General features: G+C 33.5%; 1 protein-coding gene across 3 annotated transcripts in view; it reads left to right on the top strand.

The window, feature by feature from the left end:
• The window catches only part of STXBP5L (syntaxin binding protein 5-like), a 150,325-nt gene that overhangs the window by 53,929 nt on the left and 74,869 nt on the right, over positions 1–21,527 (top strand). For all 3 annotated transcript variants that reach the window (XM_004675175.2, XM_012734655.1, XM_012734654.1), the window contains exons 9-17: positions 1,755–1,878; positions 5,585–5,663; positions 7,310–7,464; positions 11,177–11,249; positions 11,959–12,106; positions 12,731–12,798; positions 15,542–15,582; positions 16,918–17,135; positions 20,962–21,134. In XM_004675175.2, coding sequence (XP_004675232.1) covers positions 1,755–1,878; positions 5,585–5,663; positions 7,310–7,464; positions 11,177–11,249; positions 11,959–12,106; positions 12,731–12,798; positions 15,542–15,582; positions 16,918–17,135; positions 20,962–21,134 — 1,079 coding nt within the window. The remainder of the gene's footprint in view (positions 1–1,754; positions 1,879–5,584; positions 5,664–7,309; positions 7,465–11,176; positions 11,250–11,958; positions 12,107–12,730; positions 12,799–15,541; positions 15,583–16,917; positions 17,136–20,961; positions 21,135–21,527) is intronic.

Below are 21,527 nucleotides of genomic sequence, written 5' to 3'. Positions count from 1 at the left end.
AATAGTTAGGGTTAAGAATGATTTCTCTGCATTCACACTTTGTAGCAAAGCAGTCAGAGAGAACTTTAAATTGACTGAATTTCATCCAAGTTATCAAGTAGAGGAGACAAGGAGTGACATCCTTTGATCAACTTACAAAAATGAGAAGAAATAAATGGGAAAGAACAAAGAAGAGTGTTTTTCCCTTCTATCTTCCTCTACTATATCCTGGAAGGAAAAAATTTTGTCTGTCTAGTAATGAGAAACAGGGGCAAGAGAAAAACACAAATCTATGGTTTCATGTTATCTTTTCCATTTAATCCAATCTGTGAGGTACAAATCATATCCTATTTCCTTTATGAGAGATATATATGATATATATATATTGCATATATATATATATATATAAATGATTATCTTAGTCAGCAATTATGTATAACTAATAATACTATTTGGAAGTTCCAGGAACTCAGTTTTAAATATACATATTTCTTTTTTTTTTTAAAGATTTATTTATTTATTCATACAGAACTGGGGTAACGGAGATAGGGACGGAGGGTGAGAGGATTCACCAGAGACAGAGCGGGGAGCAGAACAGGCAGATCAACGAAGTACACTGCTGAAAGGAGCAGCTGGCGGGTCAGGAGAGGTCTGCCACCCATGTGGTCACCTCCGGGGCAGGCGGGGATCGAACTCATGCGGAAGTGGGTTTAGCTTCTCAGTGCTGTGTTTTAACCCGCTGCGCCACCAGGGAGGGCCAAAATATACATATTTCTATTAACATTATATATTTATAATACACATTTAGAATATATAACATGTTAAATTGAAATAATGTTAAAAGATATATATGATTATATTTGTATGGTTGTATATATTATATATACTGCATGCTACATTTATAATTATATGTAGTTAAATATAGTTAGCTAATATGTTAATAGTCATAAAGAATAAGAATTCATATTTGTCAGTTTTCTCTAAGTTCCCTTAAAAAGTATGCTGTGTACTACTTTAGTTTCACATTTATTTAACTCAAAGAATGCCAACGGTGTAAAGTTATCTGATGCCATTTACTAATTCATTCCATAGATACTTTGTGTATATACCTTATGCAAGTATGCTACCATTGGCAATAAAGTGACCTAGGAAAATAATCAATTTTATCTAATTCACAACTCAAAAAGTGAATCTAAAAAATATACAGTTTTAAAGGTGATACGATGTTTTGATTGAAAATATTTTTGTGTAGTTAAGTGACCTTGGCTGTGAACTATATGACCTAAGCAAGTGTTTCAATCTCTCTAGGTCTATTTTACCTATTTTATAGGATTAAAAGGGATAATTAAAGTATTTCCTCGGGTTGTTATCTCAGGTAGAAAGCCTTCAAGAGGTGGCTCTTCAAGGAACCATTTTTTTAATTGGAGACTCAAATGGAACTATTCCTCTACCTGATCAGAAATTATAACCTTATTTTTATGTCTACAAAAGTAATTTTTCAAGAAGTATTATGGAATACAGGGAGGACAAAGGATTTACAAGAAAAAAGTAGTGATATTAGAAAGTTAGCTATTTATTATCTTAGGAGTTGAATTTTTGCAAGTTTTATAAACCCAGAGGATTGAAGCCAAAGTTAGTATAATCTGAGTCAGAAAAATTATATGCTTCTCAAGTTTTACTGCTATAATAATTTTATGCCACAATTTTTTCCTTTGGAATATAGAATGATATATCAACTTTTCCCCTTCTCCTTGTTTTAACTGTTATTTCATTAGGCTATTCACTCAATTGATTGGCATCATGAGGGCAAACAGTTCATGTGCAGCCATTCAGATGGCAGCTTGACTTTATGGAACCTGAAAAACCCAAGTCGTCCTTTCCAGACCACAGTTCCACATGGTAAGACGTGTACTTTCAAAAGAAACTCTGGAGAGGGCACCTTGACCTGAACAAAGAAATCTGGTGTTAGTGTGCTTTGTAGAAAGAAGTGACTGGACATGTCTTCCGAGTCTAAATACCTTTGTATACTGCCTTCAGATCCCCAAATTGCACTACACACATTCTGTACTCCCCTTCTTCCTGTCCATCCATTTTTCCCACTTTGTAAGCCTATGCTTAGTTTCTGGACCCCAAATCGGGTGATGAGTAGTTGATCTACTTGAAGCAGAAGAGGCAATATAAGAAATTTGGTCAGTTTTAAGGATAAGGCATCAGTGAGCAAATGGCACTAATGGATCTGTCTTTCAGGCCTAATTTCTTTGCACCTTTATAAATCTGTTCTAGATTCTCCCACTCATTTTCATTTCTGCCAGAGGATGCTGCTAAACTATGCATTTGGTAGTTTTTATCATAGATTGTGTTTATCACATCTGCCTTATTAAAAAGAGGCATTCAGGATTTATGTTGGTTCTGTCTCTAAGCTGGACAGTACAAATGTATTAATATCATGTATTCAGATGACCATATTATTTCTGAGAATATTAGTAATGATCTGAGTTCCATGTTACCTCACTTTTGTTGGTTTGTAGGAGTAAGGTCAAAATCTAATGGTTGTTCAAACACATTCTGTTTTAATTTCATTTATTTATATTTTCATGTTGTGAAGTTTAGAAAATATGGTGAGTCATAAAGCACAAGATAGGGTTATTTTGTTGGCCTGTTTCTCCTTGTATATGTTCCATGAGCAATGTTTTAATTATTTTATTTAACCTAGCTTTATTTAGAGACTATATAGATATGTAAAGTGCTTTTTTTTTTTAAAGATTTATTTATTTATTCATACAGAACTGGGGTACAAGCCAGAAATGCAGAGGGTGAGAGGATTCACCAGAGACAGAGTGGGGGGCAGAAGAGGCAGGTCAACGAAGTACACTGCTGAGGGGAGCAGCGGGCGGGTCAGGAGAGGTCTGCCACGCCATGTGGCCACCTCGGGGATCGAACTCATGTTGAAGTGGCTTTAGCTTCTTAGTGCTGTGCTTTAACCTGCTGCACCACCAGGGAGGGCCCGTAGAGTGCTTTTTAAAGTTTAATTGATTTACCTTTCATTTATAAAACTATAATTTTATATATATGTGTGCTTCAATTACCATGAAATTTTAGTGACATTACATTATCATACTCATATCTCCTTTCTCCTCTAGTAACTACAGAATTTGCCATAGCTTGTTTATTGGGGTTTATTCTACAAATGAGTAAAACCATCTGTTAATTGCCTTTCATTTTCTGACTTATTTCACTTAGCATAATGTTCCATCAATATTACTGCAAGAGGCATGATTTTATCTTTTATATTAGCTGAGTAGTATTTCATTGAGCATTTCTTTTCTCTTTTTTTTCTTGTTATAGGTAAAGATGTGCCAGTTTTCTAGAGCTTCAGAGAATTGATTTTTGGATTAATTTATATGTTTTTCTCTTCTAGTTCATAAATTTCTGTGATAGTATTTCCTTTCTGCTTGCTTCAAGTTCAACATGTTCTTGTTTTATACTGTTTTAAATTGGATGGTTAAGTTGAATTCTTTTTTAATTGAATGGCTTATATCTAAAAATTTCTGTTCTCTCAGAAGAGATATTGGTATTTTTGATTTCCCTTTTGGCCCTTCAGTTAGATAGCAGCATGGTCTCTTCAGCTTTCTTATGTTTGCCATTTACACAATGTATGCTTTCCATCCTCATACTGTCAGCCTTTTGTGTCTTTAAAGTGCATCTCCTACAGATCATAGATTTATACTGTTTTTTTTATTACAAAAGTTTATTTTTACATCATTTTGTACATTTTTTTTTCCACCTCGATGGTAATCCCCGCGGGTTTCCCATCACCATAATCCCATGCATTTCTCTCCATATACTGTTTTTTTTATCCAACCTTTGTAGTTTAATCCATTAACAATGTTGTTATTCATACTGTTCAGTTTTAATTCATATCGTTCAGTTTTTTTCCCATTCTTTTATTGCTTTTTAAGGGTTATTAAGTGGGTATTTTCTGGTGTAATATTTACTTCTTTTAATAATATTTTCACTATTTTGTGTTTTATGTTCTTAGTGACCACCCTAGGATATATCATGTACACAATAATTTATTGGAATCTATTTAAAGTTTATACTAGGGGTGTAAGAGTGATATGGAAATGTTACTCCTAGAAGATTATACTCCATTTCCCCTACTATTATACATTATATCAAGTGTTACAAACCCAACAATATACCTTTATTATTTTATGTAAATGTATGACTTTTAAAGAAGCTGATAAATGGATAAAGTACATATTTATGGAATTTGTTCCACTGACCTTTTTCCATTATCACTGTGGGTTTCTTCATTTGTTCCTGTGAGTTTAAGTTACCATTTGGTTGGTAACATCTTGCTCCAATGCAACTTTGTTTCTGTCTACCACCTTGTGTTATTGTCAAGTAAATGATATATCCCACATTATAAATCATATACCTTTATTTTATTGAATGTCTTTTTAAATCAGTTGAGAGGAAATTGGGGAATAGGCAGTTATACTGTCCTTCATAATTACTTACATAATTTCCTTTACTGATGCTTTTTGTGTAGTTTCAAATTCTTGCATTTCATAACCTGAAGAACTTTAGTATTTTTTGTATAGCTTTCCAATTTTTCACATCAAATATGTATTATGTTAGCTTAATTCTAAGAACCTTATTAAGTTACTTTATTAAGTTACTTTTTGTTAGCTGTATTTGCTACAACTGATTTTTGAAATAGTGATAAAAATTATTTAGGTAATTCACTTTTTCCTTTTTTTTTTTACACGTCATTTCACTGTCTTGACTCCATTGTTTCTAATTAAAAATTCAGCCATTGATCTTTGTTTTTATCAAAGTAACATTTGTTTATAATATTGTATATGAGTCAGACTTAGGATCATACCTCTTCAAACATGTGTTACCCACCACCATTCTGAAAAAACCACCCTTTAAGAAACATATGCCTGTCAACATATCTATGTAGTAGATATCTGTGTCTATGAACTGTGACAATGTAAGAATATAGGTATTCATTAAAGTAAAAAAGTTAGGATAAGAATGTTATATGAGCTACATTTTCATTTCCTTTTCTCTTGATCCATTATGCAAAATCTTAGGAAGGCGTAATAGAGCTCTTCCCCTCAAGAAGCTATTATTTTATGCTACTAGTGTGCATCATTAAAACTATCTTTATAAATTCTGCAATACCATTTGTGTTTGGTCTAGTGAATGTCCTTTAAGTGAATGTGACGAAATTGCAGTTATTTTGATGGCATATCATAAACTTGAAGTCTTTGATATGAAAGGGTTTGTTTGTATTCTTTTTAGTAATTACAGTATGCAGGTAAGTATGTGGTGTGTCTTCAACTGTCAAGTTTATTTTGTGTTATTAAAATAACATTACATACACTATATGAGAATTCACATGTGGACACAATAGAAATGACTATTGCCTATATAGCAGCAAATTGTTAAGATTCAACAGTGTTAGTATATACAGACATGTTAAGAAAAACATTACTATACTGTTTTCTTTGTATTCATTTTGCCAAATTTATCCATAATTCTCATGGTTGAGGAGAGTTTAAATCATTTAATAAATACCTTTTTCTTTTAGGGAAAATACAAAGAGAAGGAAAAAAGTCTGAACCCTGTAAACCAATTCTCAAAGTAGAATACAAGACCTGTAGAAACAGGTATGTATTTTTGTTATGCAGGATATGGGAAAATAAGAAAAATAGGCAAATTTTATGGTTTATTATGGCAAGTGTTTTATATACTCAAAGATATTGACTGACAGATTCTTACATTAATAACAGATTTATTGTATATAGGGAGAATTGGCCATACAAACAGCATGAAACATATGGCCAAATCTCTGTACTTTAGATTCAAAGAAAATATACAAATTTTTCATACAGTATTCATTCCTATATATCAATAGTGTTATAATTACTTCCAATACTTAGTGGCAGTACTCACAGAATTATGGTTTTAAAATCCACTTTTTTCAAAATTTTACTAGTGTAAGATTATGGCCATTTTTAACAAATTATTGGGTGTACATGTGGTGAATTATGTATATGGGTATGTCAGTATATATGTAAAACAAGTAAAAGTATTAAAACATTTTCTTTATCAGCTGTTAATCAGCATTGCATTTCAAGAGCTATTGAACTGTTGGGTACTATGTTAACTATTTGTAACAACTTGTGGGTGCTTTTTCCTTTTCACTTGTATTCATTTTTAAAGCTTGTTCTCTTATTTCCATTATATTTTTTACAAGTCAAATTTGTGAAAATGAAAGTACAGTAAGTTTGTGTGAAAGACTAAGTATTTTCCTTGATTTGATACAATGAAAAAAATATTAAACTACACAATCTGTAACCTTAAGTAATAGTAGAAGTAAATTGTTAATATCCAAATTTGAGAAGATATGTTCTCCAAATCAGGATATATTTTTGCAAAACCAAGTTAGAAATAACAAATTTATTTAATACCACAGTTAGCAGGTTGGTAATTTACTATGACAAATTACAGAGGCAAGACTCACACCAGCTGATACAGGATTCAAAGGGGGAAAGTAAAACATTTCTGCTTATTTAACTTACAACTCAAATATTTATTTCAAAAAGGTAATGTATTGGTTTTTTAATGGAACTTTAAAATTTTCTGTTGCATAAGATTAGCAAATGCCCCATTGGTACTGTGGTAATTTGTAAAAAATGGGAGAGTGGATCTCTGGAAACAGATGAATTCTTCGGCAGATGGTCATTAGAGGTATAGGTATTAATCTGAAAAAAGAAAAATAAAAAAATTGTAACAGACTCAAAAATTAGTAGCTTGCCCTTGATGAAATTGAAAAGCATCTCACAAAGTATTCTCTATCTTTTTATCATAACCCCTCCTCAATAAAGACACCCTTATTGAATTTCATATAGCCTTCTACATGCCCCTGTAGCATTTCATATTAGTTTGCCTCTGTCTTCTTGAGATGTGGGGCTTCTCATGCCAGCTGATTTGTTTAATAAACTAACTAGCCTAATATTCTAATAGTAGTTTATAACCAAATAATATGTGAAGATGTCCAACTTCACTGCCTTTATTTCATACCCACCCCCCTTGAAAACCGTTAGAGCAATTCATTAGTGATTTTAATAGTGAGAATGTGCATCTCAGAAAAGGGCAGTGGTGGAAAAGTAAATTAATGAATTAGATATTTGGGATGAGAAAAGACATTTGCTTCATGGCATATAATCCCCACTAAACTGTCCTTTTTAAATTAGTCCTGTGTATTATTCCATCTTAGACTTTTGAGTATCAAACTTTTTTCCCTATGTAGTGAACCATTCATAATATTTTCTGGTGGACTGTCTTATGACAAAGCTTGCAGAAGACCAAGTTTAACCATCATGCATGGAAAAGCAATTACAGTACTTGAGATGGATCATCCTATTGTTGAATTTCTTACTTTATGTGAAACACCCTACCCAAATGGTAAGTAACTAAAATGAAGCTATTTTATGTTGACAATAATTTTGAAATAAGTTCCTAACAAAATTAAGCTTAAATATTTTTAGTTTTGGCAGCTGGCCTCCACTGTGGTACAACACTCAACTACAGGTTGTATGAGGATCAAGTTCTGCAACTGTACCTACTTGAAAAATGAAGTAAGACAGATGTAGCACAGCAGTGCTGGAGTTTCAGGTTCTAATATCAGGTAAGTGCTTTAAACTTTGAGAAGGATGGTGGAAGCTGAGCTGGGAGGGTCTAATAGGGGTCCTGGGTGAAATCACTTGGGGGAAAATGGGGCCTCCTACTAGCCTCTCCTAGACCAGCTCCACCCATCCCATTCTAAAGCCAATCAAAGTTAAAGCACTTACCTGCTATCAGTGATCTCCAATTCTGGTGGTGCTGTTTCTGTTTCACATCTGTCTTTGCTTCAGATGCAACTGCAGTGCTACTGATTATTACAGGATTGCTGATGTGTGGTCAGTGATTTAGTTCAGTTGAAAATTAACTGTCTCTCCTCCCAAAGGCCCTTCTGATTATTTTTATCATCCTGAATAAAGGGTTTGTGTAAACACAGCAGCAGTCTAAACTTACAGGCAAATTTATAAGTGTGAAACAAAAAGGGAAGTAAGAATTTATTAAAACAAGGTAGTGTGTATATACATATTACCTTTTTGAGAGGAAGCATACATGTATAGAGGGAAAGACCTCTGGACTTGGACCTAGAATATTTGGATTTAAGATTACGGTGCCATTTACTAGCTATGTGACTTTAGGCAAGGTCACATAGCCATTAAATATGGCATTTTATATGTTAAGTTGAAATGAAATAACAATAAGGTACTTGTTCCTAGAGTCAGATGAAGTAATTATGGATTGAATTTAAATAATATATTGCTTTATAGTTTAGTTTAGTTGATGACTGAAATGATCTTGAGAAATGGCTTTGGACTTGGTAAGGATAGTGAGAGTAAAGTTTTTAAGTTATGAGATGCTGAAGATATTTGAGGAAATTTTAAGGTGGAAGGAAGCAGTGTTTTTAATAAGATTTTCCAAAAGAGCATTCCCTGAAATTCCAGATTCCCAATGGGGATGTTTTTGTGATAATGTGATTTAAGCAGACCCAGAAAGAGGAAAACCTGCTGGATTTGCCCTTTAATAGTGGTTTTGGATGTGGTATTCAGCTTTATTTTTTCTCCCTATCTAAAAACTTAAGAAAATGTCTCCTATTAAAAAAACCTAGTGAAAGTAGATGTGCATACCAGTAATCATATTTGAAAGCTTATGGTTGACAAGATCAAATACTGCATGTAGGTGTCAATTTCCGCAGAGCAGTAGAAATATTAAGGCAAATGCTAACATTAACTAAATCATGCACATACTGTAGTCGAATCTAATAATTTCCAAGCCACATTGTGTCTGTTTTTCATAGTAGTGGTAATAAGGATGGAACCTTTTATCAGGGATTAGGAGAAATAGGATTATTTTATTGACTATTTCTAATTAAAGCGACACTGCATGAATATGCCAGAAATAAATCCTACAATACACAATAGTATATAATGAAAACTTTCTTACTGTTCTTCCAGTGGGTAAATATTTACATGGCTTCTGATGTATTCTCTCCAAAATAATCTATGCATATGTGTGTTATCTTTTTCTTCTACAAATGGCTGCATATTCTCTATACAATTTCATATCATACTTTTCTACTAACAGTATATTTTGATTATGATTCCATAAGGCACTTCCATTTTCTTTACATATTATAATTTTTCATCCAACATATTTTAAAGTTTTTATTTTAATATTGAGGTATCCCTGTGACATATAGTTCAACCTACTTTCAAAGAATACAAGTAGTGTAATGCTCTAATCTCAGGGTCTATTGCCCAGAGATAAAAAGCTTCATCGTTATGAGCACTACTACTTGGCTATATTCCAAATTTGTGTTTTATGGCTAAATTTAACTGTATCTGGTCCTCTGCAAACTATGTAAATAATGCATTTCTCTCATCAAAGGTTACTGTAACAAATATTCACCTTATTGGAGTGTCCCACTACTCAAAAGGAAACCAGTAGACAAAGGCTGTAATATTACAAGATCAGGACCCTCAAGATAAGCTTTGTAACAAAACTAGTACCTATTTTGACAGTTCAATGGGCAAAGGAAATGGAAATCAAAAGTTTATTTACCCAACAAACTGTTAAAAATAGACATAGAATTAAATCTAATACTGACACCTTTTTATCAAGTGGTTACCAGAGCACACAAAATACTTTCTCTGCCAACTTTTCCTTGAAAAGAAGCAACAGTAATCTAAAACAAGTGTAATTATCAAAAATGATCATTTACTTATGTTTATTGGTGCAGAATGTTTCAGCTATTGTATTTTTTGTAGCAAGTAACTTAAATGTTTTTATGCTTTATTCTAATGACCTGCACAAACATTGATTTTTACCCACAATGATTTTCCTAAAGATAGAAGACAAAAAGGAAAGTGTTATAGAACCCCCAGTGTTTTTTCAAACCAAACAAACTAAAAAAGAAAACTAAAATCCCGGAAGTTTTGAGATAGCATTAGAAAGCTTAAGACAGGAGATAAGGAAAGGGGAAAAGGAAAAACAGTAAGAGGGCTACATGTTGTAGCTTTCTCAACTTGTGCTATTCTCATAACCTACTTGGACCTCAGTTTTCTCTATGAAATGAAGAAATATCTGTTCTAGTTACTAAGAATCAAATAACGTAAAAATTTTTTGTAATATTTCTTCATTAAATTGAGAATAGCAGTGTCATTGGGGGTGAAAATCAATGTTGGCCCTGGTCATTATAACTAAATGAGTAGACTCAAATCACAAGTCGTTTCTATACCATTATCGTTTTTTACCCCCATAGCTCAGATAATTTTCTAAATTACTTAATTTGTGGTAGTATGTATACATCTCTAAAAGTTAGCTACATGAGAATAAACTGTATATCCTTTGTTCTTAGAGTATCTGGAATATACTGAAAGGAGGAAGAGAGAAAAGGGAATATAGAGAGGCTATTTCTGAGGACATGTTATACCAAACTAAATTGAAACTACATTTTTCAGTCTAGTTAGTATAGGTCTTATAGCAGGGTGAATATGTGTTATAGTAGGGGGAAGAATGTTTCTTTAGTGTGAAGAGAGTAAGATACAAGGTAAGATAGAGTGCCCTCCCTGGTGGTGCAGTGGACTAAAGCACAGCACAGCACTATGAAGCTAGTTACAGCCACCTCACGAGGTCCATCCCCTGCAAGGGTGGTGTCCCAAATGGCACCTTAGACCTCTCCTGGCCCACCCACTGCTTCTATCAACAATGTCCTTCACAGTCTGCCTGTTCTGTGCCCCCACTCTGTCTCTGGTGAAGCCTCTCACTGCCCCACACCTCTGGCCTGTACCCCAGTTTTGTATGCATAAATCTTTTTTTTTTTTTTAAAAAAAAAGGTAGAGATGACAGGGTCAGTGTCCTCAATCTGGTACTATCACTAACTCATACTTATTGAATTACTTTAACTCTGCTATACAACCTCTCATTTGTTCTTGTTCTCTTTAATGGTCTTAAACATTAAATTTGAGAAGCTCTATGTAAATACCCTTTGTTGCTGTCAACTCATGATGGTGATTTCATAAAATTAACAATATGAAAATTTCATATTTTTTTTTACTTGTAGAATTTCAAGAACCCTATGCTGTTGTTGTACTTCTGGAGAAAGATCTCATTGTAGTCGATCTGACTCAAAGCAAGTAAGTTATTCATGTATACATTAACAGTATTGTAAAATGTTAGTTACTTTTAAAGGTAACACCTGATGCATTTGGAGACAACACACAAAAAATGGGTAACATTTCCTTAAGCAAAAGCAATTGCTACAAAAACTTCTACAGTATACTATTTGATCATCTGCTACCCTACTAAATAAAGAAAAATGGCACATGATAAAAAGTATTATTGAACTACTATAGCACACAATGCAAAACACCAAAATCTTGGAGACAGAAGATGAGCATCGTCTATGTGCTCCAGTTTAATAGGAAATGATCTTTAAAGCATAAGCACACACACATTGCTACATAGCACACATATTTTTCAATTTTTCAATACCACCTTTTGGAAAACATGTCAAAATTTACTAAAATATGTTTAATAATGGTAAGTTTTAAAGTATTTAGATAAAATTAGAGCTATACAGTACTTAGGTGATGTGTTTTAATAAAATGCATACTAAGTCAACTAACTGCACAATATTTTCAGTTCAAAATAATCTAACCTATCCACATAATGTTACCTTGGGATTTTTGAATTACAGGAAAGAAACTGAACTTATTCACTAAAATTTTACCTGTATCTGTATTACATTTTATAGATAAACATTTTTGAAAAGTGTTTTGATCTTCATTTTATGAAAGTGACCTTTTTCATTACAAAATGAAACTTATTTTTTTACTCTTTTAGTTTTCCAATCTTTGAAAATCCATATCCCATGGACATTCATGAATCACCAGTTACGTGTACGGCCTACTTTGCTGATTGCCCACCAGATTTGATTCTAGTACTCTATTCTACAGGAGTCAAGCATAAAAAACAAGGATATAGTAATAAGGTACCATAATAAAAATAAGTTTTCTTATATTTATATCCTTATTGTATGGTTTTTACCTTTTATTTTCTCACTTGAACTAAATCTTTTTGAAGTCCCAACTTGGCATCTAGAAAAGACAACTTTTGAAATTTAAATTTCCTAAATGTTACATACTTATATATACATTTATTTATGCATACAGACCTGGAGTACATGCCAGAGATACAGGGCCAGTGAAAGAATTTACTAGAGAGAAAGTGGGGAGCAGAACAGACAGATAGAGGGAGTACACTGCTGAGGGGAGCAGTGGGCGGGAAGATAGTAGGCCCTATCCACAGCCACTGCAGCACAAGTTCAATCCACGCCCACGGAGGTGACCCACATGCAGGCAGCAGACCTCTCTTGTCTCACCCACTGCTCCCCTCAGAAGTCTGTTTCAGTCAATCTGCCTGTTCTGCTCCCCATTCTGCCTCTGGGGAATCCTTTCATTTACCACCCCAACCCCCCCTCACCTGGCCTGTACCCCAGTTCTTGTATGCATAAATAAGTAAATCTGAAAAAAATAAGATAGGACATAGTTAAGTACCTCATCCTTGACTGTTTTAAAATATAAATTTTAATATTCTTCCTGGATAATCTATTTAGGAGTGGCCTATCAGTGGGGGAGCTTGGAACCTTGGGACACAGGCATATCCAGAAATTATTATTACTGGGTAAGTGGAGTTGATTTATGAGTTTATCAATTTGTCAGCATAAATATTTATTGAATTTTTACATATGCCCATAATTGTATTTTAGGCAGACTAATCACATGAGAAGAAAACTATAAGCTATGGCTTCTATACAAAGATTATTATAAGATATATAATCACACCATTGGAAACAGACATGCTTAAATATTTTTGTTTATAAAAGATAAAGAAAATCAAAGAAGGAAATATCATGGGACATCAATCAGGAAACAATTCCTGTGGAAATTATGCATTGCTAGCTTTAGAAAAGACCTTTACCTGTACCCCTTGATCCCTGCCAAATCCAGGGATCAATCACTACCCTGTATCTGTCAGTTGGTTATTTCAATTATGAGTCAACATGTATAGCATCAGAAATGTCACTACTTCTAATTCATTTCCTGCTCTAATATTATGAATGGAGATGTTGCAACTGGTAAGATTTAATAGATAGTAAATGATTTTGCTTATGGGACAATGAGGTGATTTACTTCTCTAGTCTTCCCACTAAAAACAAATAAAAACCTATGTATTATATGAGTAGAAAAGATGGGGAAAAGTTAGACTGGCTAAGGTCTCTTCAGACATAAGGAATGACGTGATGGTAAGTTTGAGTTTTTGGCTTTTTTTTGGTCTTCTATATCCCAAAATTAGAGCTGAAGAAGTAAGCAACGTGAAACTGTTAATGGGCACAGACAAAAAAATTCAACAAAAGGTAGCTTTCTGTATCAAAAGTGGCAAATTGTCAATACAAGAATACTCTCAGAAAGTGATCTACCGTAGATAATAACTAATGTCCCACTCCATTAAGTGGAAAGCCTAGACTTTCCACTTTCTCATCAATCTGTAACACAGTGTAATAACTTAGAGGGAAATTTCAGACTCCTGACATAGCTGGGAGGTAGATCCCAATCTGTTAAGATGGCTATGAAACCCCTCACTGTGGTGTCAAATAAGACCATATGGAGAAACATGCCCAGCTGTAAGGAGTCATATACTCTTCCCCGGCTAACAGCCTCTGCTATTATAAGGAACAGGCTATGGAAAGAGTTACATTTGTGAGTAAAACTTTTTGAAGTACCCACTTACAGTGAAGAACATAGAAACTCACAAGTATGCCAGCAGTGTACATATACTGAAAAGATGCTAATATTTCCCATAAGGATGTACTTTAGGTACCGGGCTAAAACGAAGTGAACTTAGCCTGACTTGAAAATAACCTGCCTATGCACTGAAGCAATTCCCTAACATCAATTAATTTACAAAGGTCAGGAAAAGGGTTCTCATTTTTGCATGGCTACAAGGAAATCAGTAACTTGAGGGAGCAGAACTCAGAAACCAAACAAGAATGCAAGCTTAATAATTCACTGAACAAAAACACAACAGTCATTGTCAAGGAAACTTGTAAAAAGGGAGAGTAACTACCACATTACAATAATCAGAAATCCAAATTTTCAATAGCAATAAAACACAAGGCAGACAGAGAAAAAAGTAAATGTGGGTAATTCAAAGCAAAAAAATGAATTAGTTGAAATTATGCCTAAGGCTCCCTAGACTTACTATTGAAGGCTATGCATCAAATATCTTAAAAAACACACAAAGAACTGAAGGTACCTAAAAGAAAGGCATTTCAATAAAATGAGAATATTTATAGAGACGTTATTAAAATGAAATCAAATAGAAACATGGAGCTAAAAGTAAAATAACAAATGAAAACTTCATCAAAAAGATTTAGCCACAGACTTGAACAGGCAAAAGAATAAGTGTAGTTGAAGATAGTTCAGTGATGATTCAACACAATACATATATTGGACGTGTCAGTGAGGACACAGTAACAAACAAAAAAAAATACTTGAGGAAATGTATGAAGATATCCTCCAACTTGATGAAAATCACTAGCTGAAAGACAAAAGGAGGAGCTGCTACAGAGGGTGAAAGCTACTAAATAAGGACTTATCCGGCAAACTGAAGGAGAACTTGAAACTTTTCCAGATTTAAAAAAAAAAAAAAACCAACCTTGAATTAAGTAAAAACACCAGTGAATGTAACTACGTACATACTTACTAATATGTTGAAAGTGAAAAGATGGAAACAGATACTCCATGCCAAATTTTTAATAAAGGTGGAGTACTTATATTTTTAACAAGAGATAGTCTCACCACATTATGAGAAAAAATTATTGATAAAAATGTCAAATATAAGAATTATATACATATGACAGAATCTTGTGACTACAATATGGTATTATTTGACTTTTTTAAACATTTAGCTTCCCTTATACTCCTAGGATAAAACCAGCTTATTCATGTGTTTTCTATATATATTATTTGATTATGTCTGCTAATATATCATTGACAATTATCATGCCTATAATTCAACATTTTTGGTTTGTATTTTCTTTTCATCTGAGATTTTTACTGGTCTTGGGTCCAGATATAGCTAACCCTATAAAATGTGCTACAAGTAGCTGTCCTCTGTTTTCCAGATGAGTTCTTAGACTTGCCAATTTTCAGTGCTCCCTATCTCATATAAAACCTTCACACAGTAAAAAGTAATTTTTTTTTCTAAATTTAGATTACTGTTGAAAAATAAACCATTGTTTTCAACTTAATAGTATAGATCTGAATCAAACTTTAAATACAGTAACTCATTTTCATACATTTAGAATGATTATAATATTTTAACTTACTATATTTAAATTAATGCCGATTTATTTCTCATCTAGTCATGCAGATGGATCAATAAAATTTTGGGATGCTTCTGCAAGTAAGTTTTTACGTTTCTCTTCTGTAACAAACACATGATTACTAACCATTCACTTGCCACTTTTTAGTTTGAATAATGAACTTTTCAGATAGATTTTTAGCATATATTTAAAGCTATACAACAACAATCTAATCTTAAATAAATCTAAAGCATTAGATCTATTATATTTCTATAATAAACAAGAACATAAGCCATGACATCAGTAACTGTGAGAGGCAGGTGCATTGGAAAATGTAAATTTGTCAATTTAACTGTTCAAGGGTTTTATTTCACTTCCTCACTCTGGCCCACTTGTCTTCACTTGCATACCAAGTTTTGTGAGAATACAAAAATTTGACAAATTAAATTTTAAAAATTAAAAAATTGTACCTTAAGGAATAAATAGGCATTCTGTTCAATACTAAGGTCATGAAGATATTTCAAGATTTGAGTGTACCCATTTATCTTTTTCCAAAAATGGTCAGAGAAGATAAAGGAGAACATGTATATAAGTACAGGGAAACAATAAAGTAAGAAACTCTTAAATGTATTTAAGAGTGGTATTTGAACCAGTTAGATCAAGGAAGGATATTTTAATGGGAAACATTTAATGCAAGGTTTGGAAGATTTTAGGAAAGTGGGCAATGGCTTCAAGTTTATGAGAATGAGTCATCAGTAAAATGTTAAGTAACTTTCGGAAATAAGTAATACAAGATAGTTTTAAAGATTTGGATTTCATAACAGCACCAGGAAATGCAAGTAGAAAAAGAGAGTCAAAAATAGAATGGGAATAGAAACTTGCCTGTAGAAAATGAACAGTGTATTTACATAAAATTTTCTCAGTCATAACTTAAGTATGAAATATTTTATGTTCATAGAACAGAAGTCCTTTATTTGGTAATCATTACTTGGTAATAACAATGCTCTTTTGAAAGAATTCCCAGATTTTCCTCATGAAGTGAGATGTAGGGTAGACAGACACATGTAATCTTAGGCAGGACTAAACCCTCTAAAATTACATAAAGCTCTCATCAAGCAAGTCAAGAGGAAAATTATGGAAAATGATTGACAATTCTCCTTAGGAGGTTCAGTATCCCCAATGTCTATTAATGACTGAAGATAAAAACATTTAGTTCATGGGACTTTACTGGGGGTAACATGAGGCAGGCAAGCACACAAAGGACCTATATATTCCTTGGTTTACGGCATATGTTTAATAGATTCGAGCCTGGCATTGAAGGTAGTTTATTTTGTGCACTTGGGTTCCTATTTTATTATTGAAAAAATGTAAATTTATCTAAGAATTAAGTCTGTATTAAGTCTAAATTAGAAGGTAACTATTTCATTGTCTTACAGTAACTCTGCAGATGTTGTACAAGCTAAAAACTTCAAAAGTATTTGAAAAACAGAAGGTAGGAGAAGGAAAGCAAACATGTGAAATTGTAGAGGAAGATCCATATGCCATTCAGATGATTTATTGGTGTCCAGAGAGCAGAATATTCTGTGTATCAGGAGTATCTGCATATGTGATAATTTACAAATTCAGCAGACATGAAATTACAACAGAAATAGTGGTAAGTCTTAAGTCTCACAGTCACAATTATCCATTTTAGGTGCTACTTGGTGTAGTTTTAAGTCATCAAGACTGCAATGTATGGCTGGTAAATTTTTAATTATCCTTGAAAAGTAGTATTACATTAAAAATAGTTTAACTTACAATGACAAAAGTATAATGTCAAAATTTAGTATTAAGTAGATGGGATAATGCCTATAGGTTTTAACAGTTACTGATTGTATATGTAAATGTCAAATTAATAATAGTTTTTGTTCTATATCTTTTATTAAATTTTTAGGTTTGTCTTATTAATTGACATGATTATTCTTCAACTATGATAAGGTTAGCTGTAATGACTTTATATAGCAGCATTTTTACAGGGTGGAAGTAATTATAGAGCTGCATTGTCCAATCTTATTTTTCAAATTAAAATAACCTAATTATTCAAAATAATGAAATAAGTTAAATACAAATAAGAGCATATTTGGATAATGGGCCTCTACTCAGTCTATTTTACTGTCATGTCAAAAAATAGATTATCTACTAAAAATAACTTTTTACAGGGACAACTGATATTTATTATTTCAAATGCCAGGCTTTAGAAAGGGAATCTCAAAATGGTAGTATGGGAAGTTTCTGGGTTCACCTTTTCCCACAGGAATGCTAATCATGCAATGATATATGGATCAACCCTCCCTGAAAAAAGATCTGAGAACATGCTAAACAACTTCACAACAAGGGACAACAGGACTATACCAAAATGCATAGGAGAGATACTCCCCGAGGATTATGGAGTTCATGCCTCCATGTAAGACAACCTATGAAACTGTGCCAAAGGAAAAAGCCCCACAAAATATCCAGCTTTGCAATGGTATTTGAAACCTAGCGACCATGAGGAATATGGAGCCAGCATTTAAAATACAAGCATGCAGACTCACTCATCCTGTGACCCCGGAAAAAACTGGCTATTTGAAAAGCACCTAAATCATAAAGCATTTGCCAGGGGACAGGAATGTATTCTTTTTCTCAAGACAGAGGCACTGGCAGGAGGCATTTTTGCATTGTATAGAAACTGGGCTGAAGAGAACAAATTTAAAACTCCCTCCATATTTCTAGAGTCAATGGACTAAGCACTCTACAACGCATCTGCCTCCCCATCTCCTTAGGAGCTGATGCCAGCACCACAGAGCTGCAGTAGCTCTCAGGAAAACAGCCTGGGGTGCTGCCTTTGACCTTACTGCAGCTCACTGGAACTCACTTCTTTCTTGGAGGCACCAGGACACTGATTAGTGACACTATTCCCAAAGGACATCTCCATGTCACTGGAGGCCAGTACGGTTAATAACTTCATGCCCACAAGGCTATACACATCAGGCAAAGTTTTGAAAGCTAATGCCTGAGGATCTGTCCTCCGATCAAGTAGAGATCAAAGTTTAAATAAGAAACTAACAGAGGCCCCTCCCTGGTGGTGCTGGGGTTAAAGCAGCACTAGGAAGCTAAAGGCACATCAGCATGAATTCAATCCCTGCCCTGAGGTGATCCACACGGGGTAGCAGACCTCTCCAGACCCCCGCCTCCCTCAGCAAAGTACTTTGTGGTTCTGCCTGTTCTGTTCCCCACTCTGTCTCTGGTGAATCCTCTCACTGCCCCGTACCCGGTTCTGTGTGCCTAAGTAAATCTTAAAAAATAATAATAATAATAAGGCAGAAACATAATGGATCTAACAAAGGAACAAGTCAAGGAGCTACAAGATAAAAACCCAGAAATACCAGGTGGGAGAAGAGAAAAAAAATGTCAAAAATGAAGATAGGCTATGAAATTTATCTTACTCCATCAGGAAGGGTATTTTAAGGACAGTATGTATCCCAGAAGGTAAAAAGAGGGAGAAGGGCACAGAGAGCTTATTGAAAAACTAAGAAGTGAGAACTTCCAAAACTGGGGAAGAAACAATCCACAAGTAAATAAAACAAACAGAACATGAACTTAACTGCTAACATGCATATTGGTGACACCATGAAGAGCTCAAGACAAAGGAATATTAAAAGCAGTTTGATATATGAAAAAGAATTAAAGATTTTCCAGAGAAAAACTGAGGGAGTTTACCACCAATGGACTTCCCTTTAAAGAAATGTTGAAAGCAGCTCTTTATTGAAAAAAAAAAAAAAAAAAGCACACATACACAATTGAACAAAGGAATATACAGAATCAGAAAACAAAAGACAAAATGGCAGTAACCAGTCCTCAATATATCAATAATCACCATAAATTTAAATGAATTAAACTCACTAATCAAAAGGCACAGAGTAACTGGATAGATTAAAACAAAACATAGAAACTACCAATTATGACTCACTTAAGCTATAAAGACAAACTGACTTAAAATGAAGAGATTAAGAAGTGGTACTTAAGTCAATAGAAAACTTTAAAAAAGCAGGATCCACTATATTTGGATCCACTATATTTATACCAGATAAAATACATTTCTACCCAGAAAAAGTAATGACACACATGGATGTTATATAAGGAAGGACACTGATCTTATTAATAAATAAGCACCCACCACACTAGGAACACAATATATAAAGCAAGTATTAATAGAGCCAAGGGGAGGCTGACAGCAACACAATATTTTAAGGGGATATTAATGCCCTTCTTATCACAGTGAATAGCACACCAAGAAAAAAGGAGCAGTGATGATGAATGACAAATCAGATGTTATGGCCTTAATAGATATTTATAAAAACATTTCACCAGAATACACAGTGCACAGAATTCAATCATACAGAGAACATCTCAAGTATAAACCAATCTATGTGTACTACAGAGAAACAAAAAGGAACTGACCTAGTTAAATCAAAAGCACAGGTTTTGATTCTAGCTTTGTCCGTGAAACATTTGTGATTGAGTCAGATGTCTACATTAGTCAGGTAAGATTTACTTTCATCACCTACATAGTTTTCTGTGTAATTAAAATGTAAAATATTACAGCTGAAATGATTCTATCAATTTCATAAGGTTCTATGAAAGGTGACATTATTAGCATAATGTCTAAAAGAATAACAGTAACTAATGTAGTTTATTAATGGTTAGTACTGTTACTATCATGATTTTTTTTAATTTAAGATAACTATGATTATCTTTTTGGTGATTGCCATATTCACTGCTTCATTCTATTATGGTTAGCAATTGATTTTATCCTCAAAAATAATCCCTGGTGGCTCAGGGATTAGTCAAGCTATTACCAGCCATTACAGCATGAGTTCAATCCCTGGACAAGAAACTAACCCACATTGCCTAGAAGACCTCTCTCTCTTGCCCTCTGCACCCCTTAGTGTTTTTCAAGAGATCTGCCTGTTCTGCTCCCGATTTTGTCTCTGGAAATCCTCCCACACTTCTGCCCTATACCCCCATTTTTGTATGCATTGAGTGAGATCATAAACAATGATTTTTTTCAACCATTTGTCAATTTTTGAAAAGTCTTAGTAAATTCACAGTAAAAGTGGATTTTTAGATGTCTTGTACAAATAAAAATTTGTGTGTTTAGATATATCATGCTCATTTCTCTTCTTTCTTTACTCTATGGGATTTTGTCAATTTATACATTAGGGAATATTATAGAAAAAGTTTACCTCTACTGATATTTTTGTTATAATTCTGAAGCATTAAGTATTCTAAAAATTGTGAATGCCATTGAATATGCCATGTAATGTACTATTTAATTCCATTTGGAATATCCCAGCTTTACTATAAATTGAACTTGTATGAGTAACAATTAATAATTACTAAAATCATCAGGTATTTTAACATGACCTTATGACTTAGATCAAACAACTATTTTTTTTAAGTCATTAGAAGTACGACTTCAGTATGATGTTGAAGATATTATTACTCCAGAACCAGAAACAAGCCCACCGTTTCCAGATCTTTCATCCCAGCTGCCTTCTTCAAGGAGCCTTTCTGGCAGTACCAACACTGTAGCTAGTGAAGGAATAACAAAGGACAGTATTCCTTGCCTCAAGTAAGATGTTACCAAATTTAAAACAACTTTCTATATTAATATAATTCTTTGAAACTGTGTCAATGTAGACCAGGCATCTGTCTTAGCCTTGTGTTCTATTCATGATTGTTTACAGTATTTCATTCTTCACTTTACTATTGATTGATTGATTTCCTATCGAAAGGACCATAAAGAGAACATGGTTTTGACAAATTGGGAAAATGTTTGGCAGGGCAGTAACTTAGCAACTTGAGTGGTGTTTCCCAATAGAAAAAGTATGTTAGGGGATTTTCATAAAGAAAACCAAATTTACTATTTATTAGAAGAATATTATAAGAAGGGTACTTTAGATGATTGCTAGGATAGTTCATATTTTTTAACTGATAGTATAATTGTTCATAAGCTTTTGTAATA

The sequence above is a fragment of the Condylura cristata genome, unplaced genomic scaffold (genome assembly GCF_000260355.1).
Source record: "Condylura cristata isolate star-nosed mole 26May11 unplaced genomic scaffold, ConCri1.0 scaffold00003, whole genome shotgun sequence".
NCBI lineage: Eukaryota > Metazoa > Chordata > Mammalia > Eulipotyphla > Talpidae > Condylura > Condylura cristata.
Note: the sequence above shows the minus strand (reverse complement) of the source record. Positions and strands in the feature narration are given on the sequence as shown.